Source organism: Alligator mississippiensis, chromosome 16 (genome assembly GCF_030867095.1).
Source record: "Alligator mississippiensis isolate rAllMis1 chromosome 16, rAllMis1, whole genome shotgun sequence".
Classification (NCBI taxonomy): Eukaryota; Metazoa; Chordata; order Crocodylia; family Alligatoridae; genus Alligator; species Alligator mississippiensis.
Window position 1 is genome coordinate 28897923 of NC_081839.1, and position 26461 is coordinate 28924383.

Here is a 26461-nt window from a genome sequence, read left to right on the forward strand (position 1 = left end):
CCCCACCACGTAGCAGAGTGAAAAGGAGAACTAAAGTGCCCAGGGCTTGTACTTGTCTCTGTGCAGCTTGTGTATTGACTCACACTAGTTGGTTTGGATGCTGCTGCAAGCCAGCTCCTGGTCCCAACTCCTGGGATTTGGGTTGTTTTTCTGGAGCCGTGTGATTTTTAAGAGAAGGTCCATTATGGTTTAAAAGAAAAAAAATCAAGCACTCTTGTGGTTATGGAGAGAAGCTCATAAGTGTTACCTGAGCAGAAGGCTCAGAAACCAGAAGAAAAACAGAAAGATCCCCAGATTCATTATTTTTAAGATCCCTTGATTTTTTTTTTGTTTTTTGTTTAAAGTTAGTCCTGCACTTGCCGGCACTACACCCTTAAATCAATATAGCAGCATCCGCACACAAAGCTGCATCAGTTAATTAAACTGGTGTGAAGTCACACCTGTAGTTATACCAATGCACCTGTATGTAAATCGAGGTTTAGATTTGCAGAAGAGCAAGTAACACATTCATAATGGAGGCTCTGTACATGATACCCAGCCCTACATTGCTAGATCATGCCCTGTATTGGTGGGAGCCAACCTTTTGGGGCAAGCAGGTCACAAATGAAGCCCTGCACCCTCTCCAAGTGCCACTTTGATCCCCTTCCTTCGCCCAATCTGCTGCTGCTCCGCTTTCTGCTCCCTTCCCAGACTTGTCCTGCTTTCTGCTCCCTGTCATGTACTCCCTGCCCAATCTGTTGCTCTGATTTCTGCTCCCTGCCTTATCACCAGCTATATTCCTTCCCCCCTCCTTTATCTGCTGCATGCATGCACGCGCATGCATGCTCCATGCCTGTGCCACTTGTGGCACTCCTGACATGGCTTGCCTATCTCTGCCCTCTGCAGCCATGGGGGGAGGCAAGATGACTCCCCCTGTTTGTGCAAGCTGCATTACAGCTCCCCACATCATGGTTCTGGGTGTCTGGGAATGCAGCAGCTGTGACCTGGAGATCCCCCTCTTTCAAATGCAAAACCAAGCTTTCCTCTGTCCAAAGGGCCAGCCACAAATACCTTGCAAATTACTTTTCCCCATGGCAGAGTAAGCAGGCAGCTCTGCAGGAACCCAGTGCCATTCCCAAGGCATAAGAGCTGAGCTATGGTTCACTTAAGGCTCTTCTCTTTCTAATGTGACGTGTTTGATAGGAAATCTTTCTCCAGTGGGTCAAGGGTGCATCCACTCCAGCTCAGTTAGCGTTGCACGGCTCTGTTTTCTAACCGACTATCATCATACCTACAAGTAGCTCCTTCCCCTTGCTGGTAACCCGGGAGGACAACCCACACCTCACCTCGGCAGGGAAGAATAGGAGCAAAGGAAGCAGTTTTCTAGCGGCGAGTTATAGGATGGGCCCACAAGAGGTCACTCTTTGCTTTGAAACTGCCGATTTTCGATGCAAACCAGCCTGCCAGCTTTATTTTTTCCTCCTTCAAAGGGTCCAGTCTACAGGCTGCATCTCCTCCAGCCGGCAGCAGTGGGAGCTCACCTGACCAGGTTTAAGCCTAGACATTTCTTCCCAGGAGAAACCCGTGTCTTCACTGAGCGTTTCCAGGGTCGTTGGTTGTAGCCGTGTTGGTCTACGGACATAGACGCGTAAGGTTCTTTGGGTAAATCTGATCTCTTTTATTAGACCTACTAAATAGATGGAAAAAAGTTCTTTGCTAGCATTTTTTTTTGTACTGGGAACTTTCCTAAGAACTTTTCCGCCCCCCCATCTATTTAGTTGGTCTAATACAAGAGATCACATCTACCCAAGAACCTTGCCTGCCTAAGCACTTCCATGCTCGGATCAGAGGTGCTTTTTGCAGACGGCTCAGAGCCAGGCTTAATCTACCTTGCTCGGGTACCAAAAGCAGAGTAGCTGGGGTGCCTTATCCTTCAGCACAGGCTACATAAGCGCACTGGGATGCTCACAAAGACACTCTCATGGACCCAGAGGGACAGACTTCCATCTTCAGCTCCCTCTGTGCGAAAATGAAGTTTATTTCCGACCTATGGGGACTTTTTACCATCTTGTACCAGCTACAGTTTTCCCAGAGCCTGACAAAGGGACTTTGATCCCGAAAGCTTGCAGAAAAGGAATGCCATTTTCCAGTTGGTCTAATAAAAGGTATCATTTTGGAACCAAGGGTTCTAGTTCTTTGTATGTCTGGGATGCTCAGGGCTTACACAGGTGACTACAAGCTTTTCCAGCTTCAGTGCTACTAAGCAAGACTAAGTATGCTACATCCACTGCACTCAGATGTCTCGCTGCAGCGTAGACCAAGTCGAGGAACACAGAGAGAGGGAGAGATGGGTGAGAATATATCGCCATTCATTTAGGGATCCAGTTCAAAATTGCTGCCTTTGTATTTAAAACTCCCCAGGGAGATGCTGCAACCAGCTATTCTGTAAGACCTTGCCTCTCCTTGTGCCCACCTCACATTCACCTACCCGAGACTCCCAGGCCAGCCGCTCACACAAGCTCACCTACTGTACCGCAGCTGCCTTCTTGATTGTGCCTGCTACCCAAAATCAACTCCATGCCTCTCTCCATCTCTACAATGCTTCCTCACAGTCTTCAGTTTTCAGCCCCCTGAAAACCCATCTCTGCCTCCCACTCTACCTGCACTGTGCATTGTCAGTAGGCTTCTGAAATTACTGAGTTATCATTACTTCCACCCATCTAGGTTTGTATTCCACAATCAACACCGTGGGATCCGAGCCTGTAATAAATGTAACATGTGTGACTGTTCCCAAGTCGCATATAGAAGCTGCCATATAGAAACAAATCAATTAAATAAAGACCATTTTTGACAGCTCTGCTCTCAAGTTATTGAAGTCACTGAAAAATGGTAAAGATCAATAGAGCAGGGCCCTAAAGAAATCCAGAAGTTTACTGCTGTCACTGTCTAAGTGCTGCAGATGGCTGAAATGATGATACATAGGGTAACCCAAGCCAGGAAGTGCATCCATTTCCAAGCCAGGTGCTTCAGCCACTTAATAACATGCCATCAGCAAAACTAGAGTATAAACCAGTGACTCCCGGGCAGCTTCGTCCTCCCGATCCAGAAGTGAACTTCTCTGCACGCTCCTGATAGAGAGAAAGTGCCTTCCCAAATGATTCTACCACTAGGCTCCCATTTCAAGGACCATGTCCACATCTTGCCAGGTAAACATGTCACATCTCTGGTATAATCCTTCCTTATTAAAGGTGTCCTGTTTTAATAAAATAAAAGATTTTTTTTTGGAAAAAAAAAAAGATGATTTTTTTTTTTTTTTTTTTAGTTTGGTTTCCTATGAAACTGAGAAACAGCTGAGGGGGTTTTCAGTTCATTGTTTTTCTTTCTTTCCTTCCTTTATCTTCCACCTCTCTACTTTTCTCAACCACAAGATGGAAAAAAAGTGAAATAGGAAAAAACTTCGCCCATCTACCCAAACCGGGCAAAAGAAACATTCAAAATCATAACATTTTGATAAACATCTTCCATCAAAGCATTAATGAAAACAATTAAATAAATGAAAACTCACTCTTTTCTGAGAACTGTGGGATTAAAATAACTTCACTGTGTTTTTGTAGGTAAGGAAATATATTTTCTCCAACTTCTTAAGCAACCACACACTTCAGCACTTGGACCCGAGGTCTCACCTGACAAAGCCTTTCCAATTGGGAACTTCTCTGCAGCCTTGGGCATACCCTACACCGGCCATCGCTCTCTCTCTTTGTAATCTTTTTGTTGTTGCAGTGGAGAGTGAACACCTTCCAAAATTAGCTAACAACATTAAAAATTATGCACTTAATAATATGGGGGCTCCTTCACACAAAAAGCATGAAGTGATAGCTACAGATACCTGTCAATAGGTTTTTAAAGTATACGTCTGAACCATGATCTAATTAAAGAAAAAACCCTTGAATTCCACTATTACTATCTTGCTTGTTTCTTCATTATCGGCTGGATAAGAGCAGCTTGGTACAAGAGATCCATGACACGCCTAGGCACTCTGCCAAAACAGCCTTTCAGGAAAAGGGCAAACAAGTCTTTTGTCTCCTCATGCAAAGATTTTGCCTTTTCTCCTTTGTGCAAACAGCATTTGAGGGAAAGGACAATGTGAGGGTGACAAATTCTGCAGTGACCTAAGGGGTCGCTAAGACATCGCTCTACATCACATGTCTTTCTCCCATGTACTGCTTCTGAAACTGGCCACATGAACCAGTTTGGACAGAGAAACCAAAACCAACTTCTGCCTCCAATTCAAAGACAACTTTCTTTTTTTTTTGAATAACTTTTTCTAAAATGTTCTTCAGACTTTGCAGCTGCTTTTCTTACACTTGGTGGCTTCAGACGGGACTACAGACAGAAGTATCAAATACTACAAAACAGTTCGCCCTATGCCTGAAGAAGGGTGACTGCACCCGAAAGTTTGCAAAGAACTTTTTTCCACCTACTCAGTTGGTCTAATAAAAGAGATCACCTCTCCCCAAAGAACCTGGCCTGCTTCCTTCCCAAAGGATTTCATTTCCGAGGAGCAGCACAGGAAGAACGGGTCAGTCTCATAAGAATGCCTAACTTCTGAAGGCTGAGCCAAACTGAACATTAAACCTTTTAATGTTCACGCACCCATCCCTAACCGGCTTCTGGACTTCTGGACAAAGTTCTCCTAATAAAGCTGTTTAAACATTTAAAGGAACACTGCAACTGTTTTCTCCGTGCTTCTTAAGCCTGCTAGAACTGAAAGAAATCAGAAACGAAAAACTCTGTGCTTTTCTAGCTTCTTTGCTTTAGGCATTCAACAGCACTCTTCATATAAGTATTGCCGATTTCCCTCAATTGGGTGGACCTTGCACACAGCAACTAAGGAGAGAAAAAGCATGTTGCAAATCAGAAAATGCAGTTATTAAACCTCCTGAAGGTTACCGATCATACCTTTTGATCACACTTTAAACTGACCAGAGGTAAAGACAACAACAGTCTTTCTTTAAGTGATTGTGTGATTTTTTTTTTGCCTCCCAAGATCCCAAAGTGAACTGAAGCTGATTGGAAAATAATACAATTTAGGAAATCAGCAAAAGCAACCAAACAACAGAGTTCTTACCTCATCCCAAAGCTTAATGGTGCTCGGGAGAAACTCAGATAGGGTCCCTTTGAGATGCGCAAGTGAAGTGGCGGGTAGGGCTGACAAGACAAATGTGTCTGTATTTCACTGGTAATGCTTGCGAGTGACTTGCCACATCCACAACAGGCCTTATCGTGAGGTCACAGTCAATTCTTGAGCTCCAATCCTTATTTCAGACATCAGAAATTGCCGGAGAGCTCAAATACAAATTAACCAGGTTATTTAAATATTAAATCTGTGAGGTGTCTATTCCCCCCCTTGCCTGTTACCTGAGACAATGCCAGACAAGTGACTTTATTGCCTAAAGCTAACTCAGCAGTTTAGGTGCAAGGGTTGCACGCAAGATTTTGCATTTATAGCCTGAGTAATATAGGACATGTTTTTCTCACCGACTGAAAGATCAGATTTTCTGGAGACTTTTGGGAAGGACTGCTCTTAGATCCTGGCTGTAAATAATGCTAATTTCCCCCTGGCCTTAAGGTTTCCTTAAGTTAAAATGAAGCTGAACAAGAGACAGGTTTCTAGCGGTGGATATTATTGCTACATTCCTCCAAAAGTAGTTCCTTACAAGCCATGGGAAAGAAAACAGCTCCCTACCCAGATTCCTAAAAAATCCTGCCTTCAAAGTGTTATTTCTCCTAGCGCCCCATTCTTGATGCACCATTACCCTCCACCTTACTGAATTAATTTCTCACCATTATCATCTGACCTTTTTCAGCACCACTATGACCTAGTATGACTACCACGTGACCAATATTCTCTTTCTCATTTCTGCAACCTCCCAAGACAATTTTTCTGTCTATAATCATTGCCATTATCACCTCTGCAAATATGACTACAGTTTGTTGCGTCAATAAAGCCTCAGTGCCATTCCCATCTCCACCAGTATTACCACGTCTTTATCTGTCTCGGCGTGTATATGGGTCTCAGGTTTGTGATAACAGTGCATCACGCTCCTCACTAATTTATCTCTCAGTTGAAAATGAAGCATTTTAAATTATTCATCCACTGTTTAATGGAAAAATATGGTTTCAGCACAGGATGTTTTCAGACTATTCGCTGCCACTATTGCTTCCAGTTTCCACTATTTGTGCTGTGCGATTGCTAAGCTAGCCACATGGTATCTGCTGTTCTCCAATTCCCTGGGAAACTCTTAAAAATAAGACAAGGGCTGGAATAAGTCACCGGGACAGCTGAACTTAGACTAAAATGTTTCACTGTGAACAACTGCACAAATTCATATTTGCACAAGTAACTTGAGACAGCCTCATGTGCTTATGCACAAAAAAAATCCTTCCACCGATATTTATGGAAAATGAACAACAAGAGATGGCAGCTACTAAAATATATAAGCTAGTTTCAGCCCAGAAAATGCTCACAAAGCCCTTTTTTTTTGCAGTCTTTTCCTGTTCAAACCTTTGCTGAATATTTTAAAGACTTGTCTCATACATTTGGCTTGAGAATATGGAGGATAATAGGCTGTGTTTGAACTATTCTTATCTTCCTGTACATTTTTTTTTTATTCTTCTATTCTGAGATTTCCCATTACCATCTTAGGTTTTAATCAGTTCCAACTAATGCACTTTGGACCATATTTTAGAAGTGCTCGGCCCTGACATACACCTATCATATACTTGTGGTCAGACTTCTATAATTTTTTGACACCCAGTTTAATACAATCTGGCTCAGATTGGGGATATACCAAGCAAATCTGTCACATTGACCCCCTAAAACCTAAAGGCAAGAATATCTAATATTTTACTTTCCCATTACATCTTCAACTACTGGTCAAAGAACATTTTTGCCATGCATATCCAAACCTATATATATATAGGTTTGGATATGCATGGCAAGATGTCTGTATATGTGTATGTGTGTATATATATATATATATATATATATATGTGTGTGTGTGTGTGTGTGTGTGTGTGTATGTATGTATGTATATATGTGTATGTATGTATATGTATATGTTACTTCAAGTTTTCTTCTGAAAAATGAATTGCTTCAGAATACACCCTTCCACTACACTGAAGCATTTAAACATAGACACACATACGTTATTCTCGCATCATCTATGTGTTATTTTATTTTCTTAAACAACACCTAGTAGGCATGCAGGATAGATGGAGTTTATAGAAAGTGCAATTTCTTATGGCGATTCAGTTACAAACACACAAACATTTTTCACCGCTAACAATAAATGGATCATATAACTTCTGTGGGATTTTCTAGCTTTCAGATCTGTGGATAACAGTATCTGATAAATGATCCAGATACAAAACTACTTTCCCTTCAACCCTAGATGTGATTTTCAACCAACGTGGAGAAGCAAGAGAACGTACCATACTGTTACTGAATATTGTGGATGTAAACTCAAAGGCTTTTATTCAGAGTGTGCTTCCCTATGGTAGATGGCTAATCATGAAGGAAGAAAGGGCAATACTGAAGAAGATATAATCTATTAATGAGACTGGCTAGTAAATGATTCAGAAAACACTGGATTATTGCAAACCTCACTGTTTTCCAGAACAAGTTACCAAAGAGTTTCATAGAGAGATGCTTCTCGTTTCTAAGTCCATCTAATATTTAGCATTCAGGTTGTTTAATTTTTCCTCCCATGAGATGGTTTTGGGTGTCTGACAGCCTACCCACATAACAAGCTTTTTTAACAGAGGAGCATTCACTCAACAATCAATTAAACACATCTCTGCTATAAATGACACAACTTTGGTAATGATTTCTGAAAGAAAATGCCAAAGCTTATGAGAGATTTTTTTTGCCTACACTTAACTGCTACACTAATAAAGTGGTGCAGGTAATGGATAATGCAATCCCATGACTCAATGAATTTAAATCAGCATCCCAATGTTTTATAATTATCATTTTATTTATCTGTTTATGCCATTCAACCCACTCCAGGATTTTTGTTCTGTTTTTGGAGCCTGCGTTCAACAGGACAGCGACTACCCCTACTTAAAATCCAAAAGAATTAGCCTATCTTGAGCACCACTACCAAAAATACAGGAACAAACACATTTACTACTAATAATCATGATTACTGTTGAACTTGCCAGGAAAAAATTTTCAAAAGAAAATAACATTTTCAAAAGAAAAAAGCTCATATCCCAAGCATGCGGTTGGTCCAATAAAAGATATCACATGCACACACACACACACAAATCCTTGTCTCTCAAAAAGGAAAATGTTGTAATTGTTGTCAATAGCTTTCTTCAATTTTGTGCAGAGGTTGGTAAAATCCCCACTTTTTTTCTAATGGAAACACAAAATTCAGTTGGACAAAATCCATTTTGCCAAAAAAAGTATTTCTCATGTAAAATGTTGCAATGACAATCTCCGTCTTGCTCTGATGATCTGGACGGCATCACCCTGCATGCTAATCTCACAAAAAATTGGAAGCCCTGGGCATTTCTCCGGGATAGTGACTTTGCAGGAGTCTTTCCCTTCGAGGAGATGTAACACCTGGTCTGAAAACAATCTCTGTGTTTGTCTTGGCCCTGAGAGCTTGCTGATCATTCCCAAAATTGTGCCATGAGATCCCCGTCGGCAGAAAGAACCCTGCCCTGGTCCCAAATTACCACGAATAATTTGTGAGTCTGGGCAAATTGAAAGTCCTGCCATCAGAAGTATGAATCCTAAAAGGAAGGCCCCATTGAGAATGGTCAGAAGACTGTCACCGTGGGGGGAAAATAAGCACAACTTGCTGACCTGAACTCCAAAGGATAATGAGAACCCAAAGTGCACCTGCAATCGCCTCGCTCAGCAAGAAGGGTTTTCCCTTGATAGCCCTGGGGCAGTCAGGCAGCAAAGCAAAAGGGGAAGCACCTGAAGGCACGGCTTTCCTGCAGCTATCAGCATTCCCCCACCACCAGCGCACAACTGCAAAACTCTCAGGGGAAACAGGAACCCTCGTGGCAAAAATCAGCAAGTTAATGTAACACTTTCTTACAAGAAAAAGGAACATCCACATCCAGTGAACCACATGGCTGCACTGTGATAACCAGGGATCCTGTTTTGCTCTGATTTTAATAAATCTCCAGATTTTCAGTTTAAAAAAAGTAACCCCAAATCCACATTTGTCCCCTGATTTAAATGCAGGGTTTAAAGGATTTCATTTAAATCACGTCAATGAAATCTGGGATTTAAATGAAACATTTATAAATGTATATTGGTGGTGTTTCATTTTCATCATGGAAAAATGTGGGCTTGGGGTTTTTTTAAACCAGAAAAAGCAGACAAAACCAGGATCCATGGTGATGGCGGGCAGGCAGCAAAATGTTACCATGGGGATCTGTAAGGCTTTACAACACCCTCTCCTTTCTGGCCAGCAATTTCCCAAGGTAGGCACAAGTTGCTGATATCCTTCTTTAGAAATGACAAAGTGACGGCTCAGTGACTTGCCAGAGCTCCCAAAGTGAATCAGGCTTTCTGACCCTACAAACCTCTAACCACCTGATAGCGTCTCCTGCTTGAAGCACATTTCTTGCCCAAAAGGCAGAGGAGTAACAGGACAGGGTGTGAAAGAAAAAGTGAGTTTAGATCTCGTACTAGCTACAGCTTGTGTAACTATTTCTAAGACTAGAACAAGCACTGCCTGTCCGAGATCTCATTTGTTCTACCAACTCAGTCTGCTACATGAGCAAAACAGGAATGTTTAAAAACAAATCCCATTACTAGTGATAACAGAGGTTTCTGACAGCTGCATCAGCCCGTTCCCTAGTGGCAAGCTGCTCAAGTCATAAAAGCTACCGGAGCAGTTAGCACCGACTGGTAACCTTGCTGGCCACTCTAAGCACAGAGGTGATGGAGTGAATCAGTGGCAGAATGAGCTTTCTCCTTATACATAAAGACAGCGATTCCCAAAGAAGGGGTTGTGACCCCAAGCAGGGTCACGAGACCCGGAGAAATTGTTAGGAAAGAGCTGAACTCACCCTAGCAGTGGGATCACAGGCCCAGAAAGGTTGGGAAATAGGGTTCATAGATGTTAGGGGTTGGAAGGGACCTCAAGGGATCATCAGATCCAGCCCCCCTGCGCTTGGGCAGGAAAGACCGCTGGGGTCAGATGACCCCAGCAAGGGTTGGGAAATATGAAATTGCATTCCTTTTCCAAAAAGAGAGAGAGCATCCCTCTGCACAGCTGTCAGCCCAGCCCCTTCCATCCACACGTTCAGCAAATGTCTTCATAATAAAAACGTAACTAACTTGAGGACAATCGTGATGATGAACATAATGATGATGATGAATTGTTAAAATGCCAGCTATGGGCTCAGGATTCTGCGCCGCACAAGATGTAGATGGTCCCTTTGGCAAGTATTTGCTGACTAGGTGGGATGAGCAACACTCAGACTCTAGCTGTTTGCAAACTGCTCGCTTTCACTTTTCTTCTGTCGTGTAGCTGGGCAGCCTAAGTCCTGTGAATATTGGAAGACAAACATTTAAACTAAGGAACAACAAATAATGGCACAAATATAGTAAGACGCTTGCCAAACAACCACAACTGTTGAGATTCAGAAACGCTGGCATTCATCCAAGTGCTAACGTACAACAAATCATCTAATTGCAGGAATCAGAGTGAACTGCATTTCATGCCTTTCATTAGAAATATGCACCCCTTATTTATTAAATATTCAACCAGCTTCACTGAAAGGTCAAACGCAACCGAACCCAAACTGTTTTCAGATTCAAAAATTACTCTCTCTCTCCTATGCTGTCTTTCATTTCCTCAGCCACTTACACATTTCTACTTTCAACTCAGCCAGAATAAGGGCAGGTGAGGTGGGGAAGTGTCACTATTTCACTGAAATGTTTTGCTTATGATCTGTCCATCCCAGCCAGGAACAGAAAGGCTTGCAAGGAGGATTGCATATAAGAAAATCCCCAGCCGTAGTCTGTAGCTACAAGGAAGTCTGGATAACAGCGATACTTCAGAGGGCTTATTCTAGCTCATCCCCGAATCCAATCAGCATGGCATTGGCTCACCATTCAGATTTTACGCAGCAACAGAACTTTTTAATAACAAAGCTAAAAGGGGCAAGTCAGGAGGAATGCACTCATCAGGATTCAATGAAGTGGTTGGACATGTGATGAAAAAGGAGCTTCTGCAGATATCCTATCTAAATTAAAAAGTGCAAGATGTGACTCATGCCTAAAATTTGCCCTTCCGGAAGCATCAGGTGACCGACCACTGCTAAAAACAGGATACCGAAGAAAGGAAATCCGTACGGCTATTCCAGCCTGAAAAAAATCACATGGGCTGCCCTAGACGCACAAGTGCCCACTTTGTGCAGGTGCTTAGAAGAAGAGGTGCCTTTTCATTTCCAACTCGTGTACACCCTTCCAATGGAAAGCTTCCGCCCCCGCACTTTGTGCGGCTTAACCAGGAAATGCAAATATTCATTCAAAGCGAGAGGCACTTGTGAGCTTGCTAGTTGCAAGGAATTGCTCATTTAGGTACTTCTCAGAAATGCAGGACCGCAAAGGTAACCTGCTATGGATCGAGGCTTTATTCTAGAGATTCTTTTCTAACCAAATTTAGGTTAGGAGTTAAGTTTCATTTCTCACATTTAGCTGTTGTTTCCAGAAGTCGTTATATCTCACTACACGGACGTACAAAGCCAGAGTTTCCCTGGCAGTCAGAATACAAAAGCATTTGCCCTGTGCAGAGCTCTTTGGTATACAGGTCTTTACTTCCTCCCTGTCTCCTCTCCTCCTGTGGCTCAGCCCTTACACAGGCAAAAGCAGTCACAGATTTTAATGAAAGCTTTTCCGCAATAAGACCATTTCCCCCCACCACCACCAGATTTTTCCATGGCGTAGGAGAAAATTAGTGTAATATTCATTCTCTGGCTTTCCATTGATAACTAATTGTCGCTCAGAAGCTTGATGGTGTGGAAAACAGGTATTGCACTGGAGTTGCAAAGCTGCTTCACCTTGTGCCACAAAAGGGTATGGATTGAATCGATAAAAGCTGTTATGTAGGCTTGTATCTAGCTAGCAAAGAGACCCTGCTCTCCCCAGCCTGTGCTGTCTTGGCAGCAGAGCTCACCTATACAATACAGCTCTTGCTACTTAAGAAATGTAAGGGTCCAGGGGTCAGTGAATTTTCACTGGTGGGCCTTCATCTTCAGCTTATAACGTTAAAAGCAGGTAGACACCTGCAAACAACCATCTGCTGTATATCAATCCTATTGAATCAAGGATGCATTAGAGACTCTTAAGTACCATCAATTAGTACCTTATCTATTAATCATTTACAGACATCACATATAAGGTACTCATATCAGAGCTCAGGTCTGTTGATTCCCGAGGCCGGGAACAGTAACCAGCTATTTACTCTCTGTTTTTGACATTGCTTGTGTATGTAAAAGGGCACACTTGTTATTTCTGAAGGGGTTTTTTGACAGAGGCAGGAAGGAACAGAAGTTCTTCCTTTATTTTGGACGGGCCTTGGTTCATCATTTTTTTTCAGTATTCCTTAATAATCTGCACATGCTCCCAGAAATTATGAAAATGCTTTTTAAGAAATAAATAATACATTAAGAGAGACATGCTATCAGGTTTGCTGCATAAATAATGCATGCTCATCACAGGCATAGTGCCATACAACAGATTGCATTTGCCTGCCTGTGAGGGATGTGGTTATGGCTGCCACCGTTCTGCCATGATAATAATACTTTGCTTTTCCATACCATGGGCCTCTTACTCCGAAGATGAAATAGCAACCATGGCACACTGAGGGATGAAAGCTAGGAATTGTTTTCTCAGCCTGATGAAGGATGTTCTTCTATTTATTATTTATGTGGTGCAGCCACACGTAAGATTTTCAAGCATGCAGCAGGACCCCTTTGTGCTGGGGGCTGTACAAACAGAACAAAAAACTTACATTCACTATGGGTTTTGTTAATGCCTAACCTATATGGATCTTGAGCCAGCATGAGTGTCTTGTGCAAACAAGACTCTTAATTCACCATCTCTTTGGCTGCCCTGTTCCCTTATGATTGTACTAAACTAACTAGGAGCTTGAGCGAAATGGCAGGCAATTCATACTCAGGAAAAGATAGGTCTTCAGAAAGAATGAGTGGTTTGAGCTATTGTGCTTGGGCAACATTTCTGAGGTTGAAACCAACCCTACCCAAGTCCCGAAAATTATGTCTGTTGGTGTGATGCACGCTCAGCTGACAGTCAGGTCTACCAGAGTCTTAAAAATGCACTCGGCGCTGCAGTGTGACAGCTTTTCAGTTAGCAAAAGCTGTACAAGTTCTAGTAAGAAACAAGGCATGACTATTTTACAGCAAGGGCAGTTCACTATTATGACTTATCAAGGTAGGGTGAAGGTTTTCTTTCACTTTAAGTCTTTAAATCAAGGTGGGCTAAAATCATGTTCCTGTTGAGCTTGACAAAGCAATTACGATTGACAAAGTATCTGGCCTCTGTTACTCAGGAATCAGATTTGAGGATCCTGATAGTCTTTGCTGATCTTAAAATGTATGAACCAAGCATTAAGTGATGTGACTCTCATGGACAACCGCATCCTCGTGTAATATTGACAGGACACATCCCGTTCTGGCAGAGCCAGTGCTCCCCGGGTGCATCCAGGCTGCGTTGCTGCCACTGCCAGAAGAGCACGTGCCCAACAACGCCCCCACTGCCTGCCACAAACCTAGAAGAGGATGGTGAAGCCACACTGAAGTCTTCCCTTTGAAGCTGCTCTAAAACCTGCTGGGGAAAGTGGGTTTGTGTGGGGAGTGGGCATCCCCAGTACAGTTTTCACTGAACTTCTGCATTTTGTAAGTGCAAGTAGTAGCAGGGCAGGGTGGGCAGGGCATGCTGTGAAGTTGATGCACCCAAAAGTGCAGATGTGGCCTCTGGAGGTACAGTTAACTGGAAGAGGATGGATGAGGATGAAGATTGTTTCTGAGGTGGCCAGCCCTCTCCCATTGCTCCTCCGGGAATACAGTACATGCCGCAGGCAGGTGCATCACACAGTGGTGCTATCCTGGGGAGCAGCCTTCACTAGCTCCCCCAGGTACTCCAGGACCAACTCCCGGCAATGGCCTCTCTGTTTCTCCTCTTCCTGCTGACCTCTAAAACTCCACTCTCTGCCTTGTCTCAGCTAGCAGGCTAAGCAGAAAGGGGCAGGAGAATAATTACCGTTGTCCTCTGGGCTGAAAAGGGAGGGATCTCATTGGAAAAACTTGATATATTTTCCATTGCAGAAAGGTAGATTTGGAGCCTGTCACGTATGAGAAGAGGAGGTGCCATGCTGGCCTTGGTATGCTAATGCCACCTAATCCAGGAACTCCTTTAGCTTTTTTCCAGTCACTATTTCAAAACCATAGCCAAGGACAGTGAAAAAATATGCACAGGAGGGCTAATGTGCAGAAAGTTATATCAGCACTACCATGGAAATATCGCATGCTATCACCCCGCACCTTGCTGCCCTGCTCCTAGAGAGGGGAGGATGGCTGGGGAAAAGCCTTAGCAGAGATAATGAGCACAGCTGCAGGTTGCCAGAGCAACTAATGAGAGTCAGCTGATCCTGAGGGGGCAGGGCCTGGCTCCTATAAAGCCTAGAGCCAAGGCCACCTGCCAGCAGTCAGAGGGGCAGGGGCTCCTGCAGTTAGGATGCAAGGAAAAGCCTAACAGCAAGTATAGCTCGCAAGAGCTCCAGAAGCTGGAGCAATGATATTAAATTACAGACAGGAGGCTTATGGTGTTAGGGCCCAGTGCCTTGTGTTTTGGTTATAGCCAGGAGGCTGGTGTTTGCTTCAGTGTTTGTATTACACCGGTGGCTTGGGTGAGGCTATAGGGGTTGGAGGAGGCCTCATAGGGACCCCAGAGGGGTGGGGCCCTAGCGCCAGTGGGGGTGCGGTACTCATGGGGGGGCTCACAGGAGTGTGAGGACCCTGATGCCAGTAGGGGTGCGACTTACGGGGTGTGTAGACCCTAGCCCAGAGAAGGGCATTTAAAGAGCCCAGTGTGGGCACAGCAAGTCCCAGAGAGAGGGGCAATTTTAGTAGGAAGCCCAGGGTGGACATAGATAGCCCCAAACAGAGGGCGGTATTATTAAGGAGCCCAGCGGGGGCCTGGAATGTCCCAAAGAAGGGGGACCATTGCGAGGCCCAAGAGGGGCGAGATTGAGAAGCCCAGGACGGGCGTAGCAAGCCCGGTAACAGGCTAGCACTACGGAAAACCCAGGACAGGGGCAGGGTGCTGCGGTGGACCCAGACGAAAGGGGTTAGCAGCACAGCGCCCCATAGAAGGGCGGTGCTGCGGTGGTCCCCAGGAAAAGGGGATAGCAGCACAGTGCGCCCGGCAAACGAGAGGTTAGCAGTGTGGTGGGCCTAAAAGACCGGTGGCTCGAGAGGACGTCCCAAAGTGGACTAGGTTATTTTAGAGAAGGCCCAGAGTGGGCCTCAAGAGTCCCAAGAGAGGGGCGGTGTTACTAAGAGTCCCAGTGAGGGGCGCTGTATTAGAGAGAGCCCGGAGTGGGCCCAGTGAGAGCCCAGGAAGGGGCACTACAATAGAGACAGACGGAGAAGGCCCTAGAGCGGGCTAGATTACAGAGGAGGACCCGAGAAAGCGGGTGTGTATTTTGACTGGACAACGTCTGTCCAAACTGCGAGGCTTGGGGCGAGGTATAAGGGGCTGGTAGGAGCCACGCATAGCCCATAAGGCTAGGGTGCCAGAGTAGCACCCATCATACGGGGTGACCAGAAGGGTCCAGGAAAACCGCAGGGACAGAGGTCCCGAGTAGCCATGCCCAAGGAGGAGTAACGTAGCTTCCCTATTATATTTACCAGCAAGACGTGGCGGGCAAGAATAAGAGGGTACCTTGGGCCAGCCTTGACACGGTGCGAGGGACCTCAGGGAGATCACAGTCTTCCTGAGGGACTCGCCGTGACACACGCACAATGCGTTCTCCCCCCAAATACAGTCTCTCTCTTTCTACTCTCCCTCTCCCGCATAGAGGCCCAAACTGAAGCTCTGCAGCTGAAAAAGCCACCAACTCCACTTCAGATCTAAACTCTGTAATCAGACACACAACCGCACATTACTCTTCCTATGTTTTCTAGGCTGTCTCTACCTGTAGCCTAAACCATTACTTGATGTATGATAGCTATGTGAAAATGAGTATTTACAGTGCCAGGGGTTGTTTTCCCAGGATGATTACTTTCTTCAAGGGAAGCCATTGTAAGGTCATTCCTAAAATGCCTAGAAAAATGCATTCATCCACAGGACTTCCTCCCTGCAGAATCCTTCCTAAGCTGTCCTGTGAGTTCGTAAAAGAAAAATGAACCTCAGGGAAGAGCTACAAAAAGACCGGGGTGGTTTTAAAGTCTCCAAGAGATGGCACGATGGCTATACCGACTATCAGGCCACTGGAACTGCACAGCTGCCAGCAGGAGAGCCTGCCAAGGAGGGGTGGAGCAGGAAGGGCTCATCTTATGCTCTACTGGGTTTGTTCTTCTTTTATTTGTGGTTTATTTGGAATATGCACCTGTAGAGCTGAGGCAAACAACAGAACTGCTCAGAAAGTTGTTCTCCCACCCACCCAATGAAAAACCTTAAAATAGAAGGAACTCGCTTTCTTAAAATGTTTACAGAGTTTTACTGAAAAATAAGAAAACCCCAGAAAACCCATTGGGTTGCAGGGTTCTTGCTTTTAAACAAAATGAGCCATTTTTTATGGAAAAATTCTATTTTGTCAGAAAGAAACCCCTGCTATTTTCTAATCAACACCTGCTTTGATAGAAACCTTTGGCCACTTCTGTGCAGGTGGCGTCAGCGCTAATGCCCAGCCTGTTATGGGCTAAGTCTACAAAACGCCAGCTTCCGTTGGAAGCCAGCGTCCTTATCAGTAGTCAAACATGTAACTTCCCCTTTTTCACAGTCCCAGTGAAAAACAACTCACCATCCTTATTCATGTGCAAAACACTCACATATTGCATAGAAGAACCTCACACCCTCCCCCAGCTTTCCCCTTCCTGGGTCATTTCCTAATGTACAGGGCTACTGAATTAAATGTGATGGTGTTATTTTATACCAAAACTAATATCCCATGCACCTGGATGAATAGAAGAGGCTGTGATGGATTTCAGGGACCTTCTCTTAGCCGGGATAAAAAAATCTCTTTTTGGGCTGCAACCCAAAGTAATAAATGGAAGAATGCGTGCGGGCAAAAGCCTCATAAATCCTTACAGCAACAGCAACTTCAACTCTCGTGCTACAGTCAAAAGAAAAACCACCCGACACCCCCAGTTGGCTGGTGTTTGCATGCCTGTTACAGCGGGTGAGGAAGCTTTCCCAAAGGAGAACTGTCATTTCTTTGTCAGCAGTTTGAATCAAGCCCAGATCAGGAGACACTGTTCAGTCTCACAATATTTGCATTCCCGTAGTGCATACAACAGGCGGAGCTCAAGGCTTGCCTGCATGTGGGGGTTAGTGCGCAGTTAGGCAGGGTGTGAGTTGACAGCATCTTAGCTACACCATGCTAGCCCTCCGTGGGGACACACAGGTGGTGTCGAAGGGCTGTGCACACCTGAGAGATGGATGCAGTGTGAAAATGGTATATACTACCTTCCACCTAGTGTTGCCTAAGGGTTTGTCTGTATGACATAAGGCAGTGCCATACCCTGAGCTAGCTCTGTGTGTCGGCTCTGGAACTGGAAGCAGTAAAGCTGTATTAACCGGCTGCTGTGTTGTGCCAGGATTGATTAGCACATCGGTAGCTGAGGGATGCTCCGTGTGGCACTACCTTATGCCATACAGAAACACACTACAGGGGAATGGATAGTGCATGTGAATTCACACCCTAATTTACTGGGCACTAACTTTCCTGCAGAGCAGACAAGCCTCAAGAGTTCTTTGTGAATAATTAGGGTTTACCTTCATTCTTCACATGAAGGGACCAAAGCACAAAGAGAAACTAAGTGATGTCCCAGTGTTTAATCCTGTGCATTAGCCACAAGGCCAATACACTTCTTACTCCACCCTCCTCACCGTTTGAGCCAGTTCAGCTACCTCCAGTTCCCAAAGGAGAGAGCCCTGCATCACATGAACCTGCCTTGGTGATCCTACTAGAGAAGCCACTCCCCACGCACCCTCTGCAAGAGGCCAGGCCTCAGGCACAAAGAAAGGCAGTCTGGAAAATCACCCTGTTATTGCCACTTCTTATGGACACCAGCAGGACTTCGGTCTTGACAGCCACCGATCCCCGCTCTTTTCACTAGCACTAAGTTTATGACCAGTATGAGACTAGTCATGAAATAGGATGGACCCCAAGACCTCTGGATCTCAAAGCAAGAGTCTACTCTTGGAGCCAATGGACCGCGCTTCGTAGCATGGAGGCATCAACCATTTAATGAACCGCTCCACACAGCCCAGTCATCAGATGCAGACAAAGCCCTGGCACGTGGTGGGCCGCTCTACAGCTCTGAGCGGGCCTTACCGCCTTGTCCTTGGCAGACTCTTCTTGGCTGTGGGGGGGAAGGAGGTTTGGCCAGTGACCTACCTGCTCTCACTGGTTTCCTTCTTCTCTCTTACGCGCAGCCACTTCCGGAGCAGGAAGCGCTTGCGGCGTGGGGAGGCGCTGGGTGTCGAGCAGTTGGACCAGGGGGTGTCCTCGTCGCTCGAGGGGGTGATTTCGATGGAGGGAAGCTGCAGAAACTCTTTGCTGGGGGAGGGCGAATCCTGATACCTGCCAGCCTCCAGGCTCTGCTCCTGCACGTTCTTCATCCGCCTCATCTTGAGGCGCCTCCGGCGCAGGGTGGGGGTGGACGAACTGGACCAGGCACGGCCGCACTCCACCACCTGCTGCTCTGGGACTTGCAGCGCCGGGAGCTGGAGGGTCTCTGTCATATTGGCAGCTGGCATTAGATCCCCTTTCTCCTTCCGCTCCCACCCCCAGGCTGACTCTGCCTGACCTTAGTGCAAACCACACCGCACAGCTACAGCTTGCCCCTCTCCTCCCTTACCCAGCTCAGCATGTTTCCTTTCCCCTCAAGTCAGAAAACTTGACTCCTCAAGTGCTTTCATTTAACGGGCAGGGGATTCAGGCCCTGGACATGCCACGAGCAAAGCTAGTTTCAAGTTTTTCTTTGTTTCCCTGGCCCCTTTCTCTCTGAGAAACAACTTCTCTCCCCTGCCTGGTCTCTCAGGGCAGCAAGCTTAGCATCAGAGCGAGGGGTTGCTGGCGACGGCTGGGCTCGCGTTTGGCTTTTTTCATTCCACTGCCAGTGCTTTCTCTCCTCTTTGCCTAAGGTTGCCTCAGGGAAAAGTCTCCTGGAGCTGGGCTGGAAAACTCAGCTGTGCATCTTCTGGAGAGACCGAGCAAGCGGGGAGCGGCGTGGAGCTGTGAGGAGGTCAGAGAGAGAGAAAGAGAGGGAGGAAGCAATGACAGTAGATAAAATCAGGAGTCCGCAGCAGAGGCGGAGGAGGAGGAGGAGGGTGTTCGCTTTCTGTAGCCGATCAGACATGCACAGGCAGCTGCTGCAAGTGTAACCGCACTCTCGGTCCCAAGGGACGGGGTCTGTATTACCAAATACGCTGTGGCTGCAAATCAGGCTCGTGAAAATGGATAAAGAGAGGAAAATAACTTTTCATACAAGCTGATTGGCCAGGCTCCCCCATGTCCCACCTTCCTGCTTGGACGTCCCACCCAGCAGAGGGAGGGGAAGGAGCCGACCAGGAGTGCCAACCTTATTGTGTGATCAATATTTTTATACTTGCCTCTTTCAAAAGCACAGGCAGAAGGGAGGAGAGGGGAGGGTGAGAAGAGCAGTAGAAAGGTGGCAGCAGCAGCAGCAGCAGGTGGCACTGAACCCGAGGGCCGGCTGGCTTATTTAGCTGGGGCTGTGTGTCAGCGAGAGCTGACAAAAGAGAGGCTGCTTCCAAAATGACACACCGCGATACATGGTCTCAGGTTTTGGAACCAACAAAGACACCACACAGAGACAATCAGACATGCAGGACAGGCCGAACAGTGAGAGCAAGCCCTAAGACACACGGACGATTCCCGGGCACGGACTGCCCTGAGCGGAGAGGGAGGTATCTACCGAGGGTTACGCACCTGGGGGTGAGATGGGCAGATGGGAGAGCTTCCCAAAACGTCAGCAATGAAAGCAAGATGCGCCGTGGCAGTCCAGTTCCCCATTCAGCTCATCGAGGTTTTGCCCCAAAGGGTTTTGAGCAAGGCTGGACTAAGCCACGGCATCGCGTGAAAATCGTAAACTCGGTAGACTCAGCTGTGGTTGCGCTTCAGATCGCAGAGATGCGAACAGTTCCAGCAAACCAAATCATACAATAATTGTCATTTTTTGGTTCAACTTACAACAAAGTGTTTGTCAGTATTTTGAGGGATGCGAAACGTTGGAAACGTTCGCTCCGGGTCAAGTGCCACATCCAGGCCAGAATGAGACAGCGGGTTTCTCTGGAGCTTTCTTACACGTTTTTGAAAAATTCAAGCACAGCGGATTTCAAAATAATTGTGGTTTCAAATAAAGTACAGGTTTCACTTGACAGCAAAAACTTGTCACTGGGCTGGAATATGGACTGCATTCACATCACCTGACTGGTCCCATCCAGTGGGATGGGAAACCACAGGCCTGGAGACACCCAGGACTGGATCTGGCAGGCAAAGATCTTTGATTTCTGGATCTGGATTTTACAACTTGAGGTTTGCTTGAATCTGTTAAGATGCAACAAGTGAGACCATTTATGGGACCAGTGAGTGCAGGCACTTGTAAGAGGAAGATGTGTGTTAGTGGGAGTGTGGGAAGCAGGGGAAGGGAAAGAAGGATGTTTGCTGGTGCTAAAAAGCCGCTCAGACCTATGGGCTGGTACCTTGACATTACTTTCTTACAATACACGGTCTTCTTTTAGTCATTGCTCCTTCTGATGGTTGAGAGTTAGACTTGGAGTTTATGTGAATTCTGTATTTATCCATGGGATCTAACTTACACACACACTCACACCTACACACTCAAAAGGCCTTCCATGAACACCCACGTCTCAAAAAATACCATAAAACCAGCTATTTCAAATAAGAAAAACATTTGGGCTTCCAGAGTAAACAAGAGATTCAAAGGTTTGTTGTTTCCTTCCTGGCACAAGCAGCCGCACACTACAGCTTCTTACACAGATTAACTGATACTTTCACTTTTTCTTCCAGGAAAACCGAGAAACCTGAACCAAGAGCTACCCGAGAAGTGCAGCGACCTGCTGTAATAACTCCCAGAAAGTCACCTTGCATTCAGCACCCACCTGTGTAATGTGTTCTTGGTCATCTGTTGACTCGCAGAAAATTTATCCTGGACCTACTAAAATATCTTGAAACCGAAAGCTTGCAATACAGACCCAAGGGTGCTGTTTGCAAGCGAGGCCTGCAGCTCAGCTGAAGTCTGTATTGTCTTATTTCATAGGGCTTAATTCAGCAAGGAACTGGGGTGGGTGGGGGGACATGCATGAGAATTTAATCCCCAAAATTTTGCTTTTGGCCTAAGCTCCAGATCCCTCTGTGCTTACTTCTTATGTGCTGCAGTGTGCAAATGAGCATGCTGTTCGGCAGCCATCCTTAACAGGCTTTTGCTCTATGTATCAATAGGTCAGATTCCCGAGGGAATCTTTTGAGAGATGTACAAGGGTCTCTTCTTTGGGTATTGCCTTAGGGACAGGAAGCCTGGGTCAAAAAAGTCCAGGGGTGGAAACTGCTTCATTTCCACCCCTCTTATACTCTCCCACTTCAACAACAAATTGTACTGAGCACTTTACACTTTCTAAACACTGCACAAACGTTATCTAATTAATCAGCAAGAGACTTGGGCTACCAGCGCTCAGGGCAATTATATGATCAGCTGGAAATGACTGCTTATTATTTCTTCGGGCAGGAAGAATGCCCCCTTCATGCGTCTGCACAGGCAGAGAAGCAGCTCCCCCCTCGCCGCAAGGATTCAGATCAGCCTGCAGCTCTCTCCGAGTGACTAGCAAGATTTGTCCTGGCACAACACCTGGTTCTCTCCCCCCCCCAAAAATCTCTCTAAACATGATACCGGATCCTTCGCCGTGTGACAAAGATTCCTTGAACACAACTCTCCTCACTTCAGGCCAGGAGAATCTCCTTGCCAGGGAGGTATGACCGGTGGACTATATATACAGCTCTGAGATCCTTAACTACCAACCGGAACATGGGGCTGGATTATTTTTTTCTGCAGACTGGCATCAATACCGGGACAAAGTGCATTCACTTTGGTTAAGGATGAACCATTTTTTGGCCTAACTCCTGCTCAAACACTCCAGGGTTTGCACCATGCTTAAGAGAAACTGGGGTAACAGAAGCAAAGAGGGAAGATGAAAAAACTTTACTGAGGTCCTCCTCCTTTTAACGCTAAGCTTTTCACTGATTGCTAAGCATCACTTTTATGTTCAAAGCTTCCCAGTCATTTTTATTTTGGACGGACGACACTGGACACCTGTTTGATGCTCTCTGAAAAGTAGAGGTTACGTAACAAGACAGGCAGTTCAAACTGCTGCATCCGCGGCATGGACTTGTACCAGCCACGAGCTGAAATTCTTGCTGTGCAAAACACAAGGCAAGAAGATATTGCTCCCTGAAGAGACTACCTCGACGGTGCTTGCTCCCTGGTCAGTGATGGGTTACGTCGGGAGTGTTGCCTGACACCAGAGAGGATTCACTGTTTCTATTTGGTGTAGTGCAGAGCAGTACAGCACAGCTCTGAGATCCTTAACTACCAACCAGAACATGGGGCTGGATTATTTTTTTCTGCAGACCGGCATCAATACTGGGACAAAGTGCATTCACTTTGGCTAAGGTTGAACCATTTCTTGGCCTAACTCCTGCTCAAACACTCCAGGGTTTGGCAACATGCTTAAGAGAAACTAGAGTAACAGAAGCAAAGAGGGAAGATGAAAAAATTTTACTGAGGTCCTTCTGGCCGGTGTGTGCAGGCTATGTCTTCCACTTCTCCTAAACAAACATTCTTGCTAAGGGAGGAAAGCAGAAAGACACGGACATAAAATACAAGAAAAAATAGTCTGTGGATTCAGACTCAGTTTGCAAATACACAGAACTCCCCAAACCAGTTCAGAAGCTTAGCAAACCCTTCCTGTTCAGAAGATCTGTTCTTTCTGTACTTTGGGAAATCGTTTGGTTAAGACAAGGAGACTAGTCATAGTTTTCAGGTCAAGCCCATCTTTTACCTCCCCACCAAGTTGCTAAAAAGTTTAGCTTGTTGAACAGTCCCCTCCTGTGCACACACCTCAAAACCTGCAGTTTTCACACCCGCCTGGCAATCCTGTCCTGCCTCAGCCAAAAAATTCATTCTTGCCAGAACATATTTGAAATCCAAAATTCAGCCTCCCACCACGCACCAGGCGGTTTTCGATGTGGACTTGCACAGCACGGTTGTGCATGTGAAATAAAAAGTAATAGAAAATTCATTCAAAAATATTTTGCACTTATCAGGATCCCAGTAGGCTCCTTCTTCTGTACAAAAGGCCAGCAACAGCTTTCAGCCTTAAAATACTTCTTTAAAAATGAAGCTTTTGAACTCCTTCCATCTACTGAACCGAGTAGTACCTTTATTTTCACCTACAGTTAGCATTTGGGATCTGATTTCCTGTGCACACAGACACAGGTCCTGATTCAGGAGATGGAGGTTCTGGTCCCCATTCTGCAGCAGATAACCAGGGTCACCTTGGGCAAGCCACACATTGTTTCTGTGCCTCAATTTCCTCACTTGGAAAAAAATGGGAGAATGCTACTTCCTGCCCTCTAAATGACACAGGAGGCTGCCTCATCTGGCAAGTAATCCCTGGACAAGTCCAATTCTTGTCTCATGCCATAAAACTCTTCCCCTGTGAAACATGAAGGATGATGAAAGGTAAATTCCTTAATAAATATGAAGCACCCAAATGCTACACTGATTATAATGAAAAAGGCAATTAAGCAATAATTGCAAGTAATAATTGTAAGTAATAATTGCAAGTAAGCAATTCTTGGTGGGTTGTTATGAGCTGCCCATTCTTGCTTGCTTTCATTCCCATAAAAAGATATGCTCTACCCCTTTAAAGCACTTAGTAGCAAACAACAGTTGCTCCCACTTGAGCACAGAGCCCGTTTTATTTTGGTTATAGGATACTGGACACCCACATGTGTTATTCTCCGTAACCCAGAGCCTGTGTTATGAGACAGACTCCACAAACTTCACAGGCCGTGGGGTGAGAAATACCAGTCACAGGCTGAAATTCTTAGTGTGTCACAAAGCACGATGGAAATATATCTGCCGCCCCTATATCCCCGCTCCGTCTTGCTTGCGACCGCATTTATCCCACTGCTTTTGACACGGCCTGATCCTGAGACATCTTGCATTGGTCATGAGAACTTCAGAAAAGTAGCACCTCTCTGGATTGGGCTAAATCTGATGTGAAATCTCATCCCAAACCAACACCACGAAGCAAGGATGGAAAGGAATACCGGCAAATGTTATAACAAATGTAATCTCTACCACATGTTCAGACAGTAGGGTGGGTTTTCATTAGTCCCTGATCAAAGCTAATAAACACACATTCAATTATGTCTCCAGCCAGTAAGAAAGCAGCTTTCAGTACAAATTGCCCAAATTGGACTTTATAAATAAGCTGCCCTTTGTCTGGCTGAAGATTTCAATGGGTCTGTCTTATAAGTCAATAAGAATCAATCAGGTCAATAACGGGATAGTAGGCAAGTGCCACTTTGCCGCAGCAGCCCTCATTAGATAAAGTTATTATGCCTTATTTCAGGATGCCACAGACTGTGATCTAAGCACAGCATTGAGGTATGATCAATGCCTCCAGCATTATGTCCCACGAATGCCTTGCAAATGAATTAGCCTTTATTCTCTGACACCGCTCTGTTGTACTGTCTCTCGGAAACACATAACTCAACACGTGTCTAGCTCGAAAGCAACATTACGAGTGTCTGCGCTGTACAAGGTCAGATAGGCATTGGCTTTAGAACTGGAACATAAGTATAATGCTTCCAGGGGGTGTAAATGTCCACAGGAGATGGGCATTCGAAGTACTGCACAAGCCCAAGTGATTCTGAAACCAGGGCCACAGGCTGAAAGCTCATATTCTCACCCCAGAACTTGCATCCATGTTCAAGGTCAATAGTATTCCACTTCCAGCACCAAAACTCAAACACTGAAAGTGCTAAAGAAACAAGCCAGAAACAAGCAACCATGGGCTTAAACATCTTTCTTCCAATGCCTTAAAACTGATCCCAAAATATAAAACTCAGGGAATGCTTATTGCATGGTTTTCCCAATGTTGGCCCATGAAGTGGTGAAAGCAAGCTGAATGCCAGCGACGCTTTCTTCTGAGATGTGAGTTATAACCTACTCTAGTCGACGATACCTAACAGGAGTTTGCATATTTGTAGCCCTCTAGATAAAATAAACAGCTCTTAAGTCATGGAAAGCTGTGGGATGGGAAGGATTTTTGCACATTGTGATTAGCTGAACACACTTGACTCTTGACCTTGTGCATCATAACAACCTCAAAGTCCTTCCGTACGAATCAAAAATGCCCTGACTGTTTTCATTCATCATTCAATTCAAACAGAACGTTCTTCATGTTGTTCTTGGTTTTGTGTCCTGTTGTTGTAGTGACATAATCCGTTCCTTTTACGGTAAGCTCTTTGGAACAAGCTTTGTCCAAATGAAATGGGATAGTTGAGCATTTCAAAGGTCATCAGGCACAAAAATGAGGCCACCTGGTCTCATTCATGTGACCACTGTAATCTCATCACTTTCTAATAGCAATCCATCATGTAGATGACAGCAGACCTCAAACCCTGGGCATCTAAGAGCCTCCCCGTGCAAGTCTAAGCTGTTTTCTGCGACTGATTTAGTTTTTGGAGCACCTTGCAAATTGGGCTGCTTCTGCTTAGGTGTTTGTACAGCCTTAGGCATAACTATGCTTCTCGGTGTATCTCACATGCATGGGATCCAACCCTTCTCCCACCTACACCAGATGGACCCCAGGTCAAAATGGGTATGTTCACCATTTCCTCTGGGTTTCACTGGTGGGACGGAGCTGAAAAGTGCCACAAACTGCATGCAAAGGCCAGGCCTTTGTAGACCCTGTAAACATAACATAAAGCATCCCTCGCCCTAAGATCCCTCATGGCATGCTTCTGCAATCTGGCAAGGCAGCCTTCCCACAGTGTTTCCTTAGGGACTTGTGTTAGTTTTTTACCAATCACATGCAATAAGCAGGAGCGACTCTCCCTGGATTTCCTTTACCTGTAGAGCA

The 26461-nt window shown here is 45.4% G+C and overlaps 1 protein-coding gene across 5 annotated transcripts in view; it reads right to left on the reverse strand.

Annotated features, from left to right (window-relative positions):
• The window catches only part of GRAMD1B (GRAM domain containing 1B), a 185966-nt gene that overhangs the window by 115063 nt on the left and 44442 nt on the right, over positions 1-26461 (reverse strand). For 2 of the 5 annotated variants that reach the window (XM_019487297.2, XM_019487295.2), the window contains exon 1: positions 18663-19675. The exons of 1 other annotated variant lie outside the window; for it this stretch is intronic. In XM_019487297.2, the coding sequence (XP_019342842.1) occupies positions 18663-19024 (362 nt within the window). In that variant the 5' untranslated portion in view covers positions 19025-19675. Of the gene's footprint in view, positions 1-5107; positions 5271-18662; positions 19676-26461 lie in introns of those variants that run through there. 2 more of the 5 variants (XM_019487296.2, XM_019487298.2) reach the window with 2 other exon arrangements.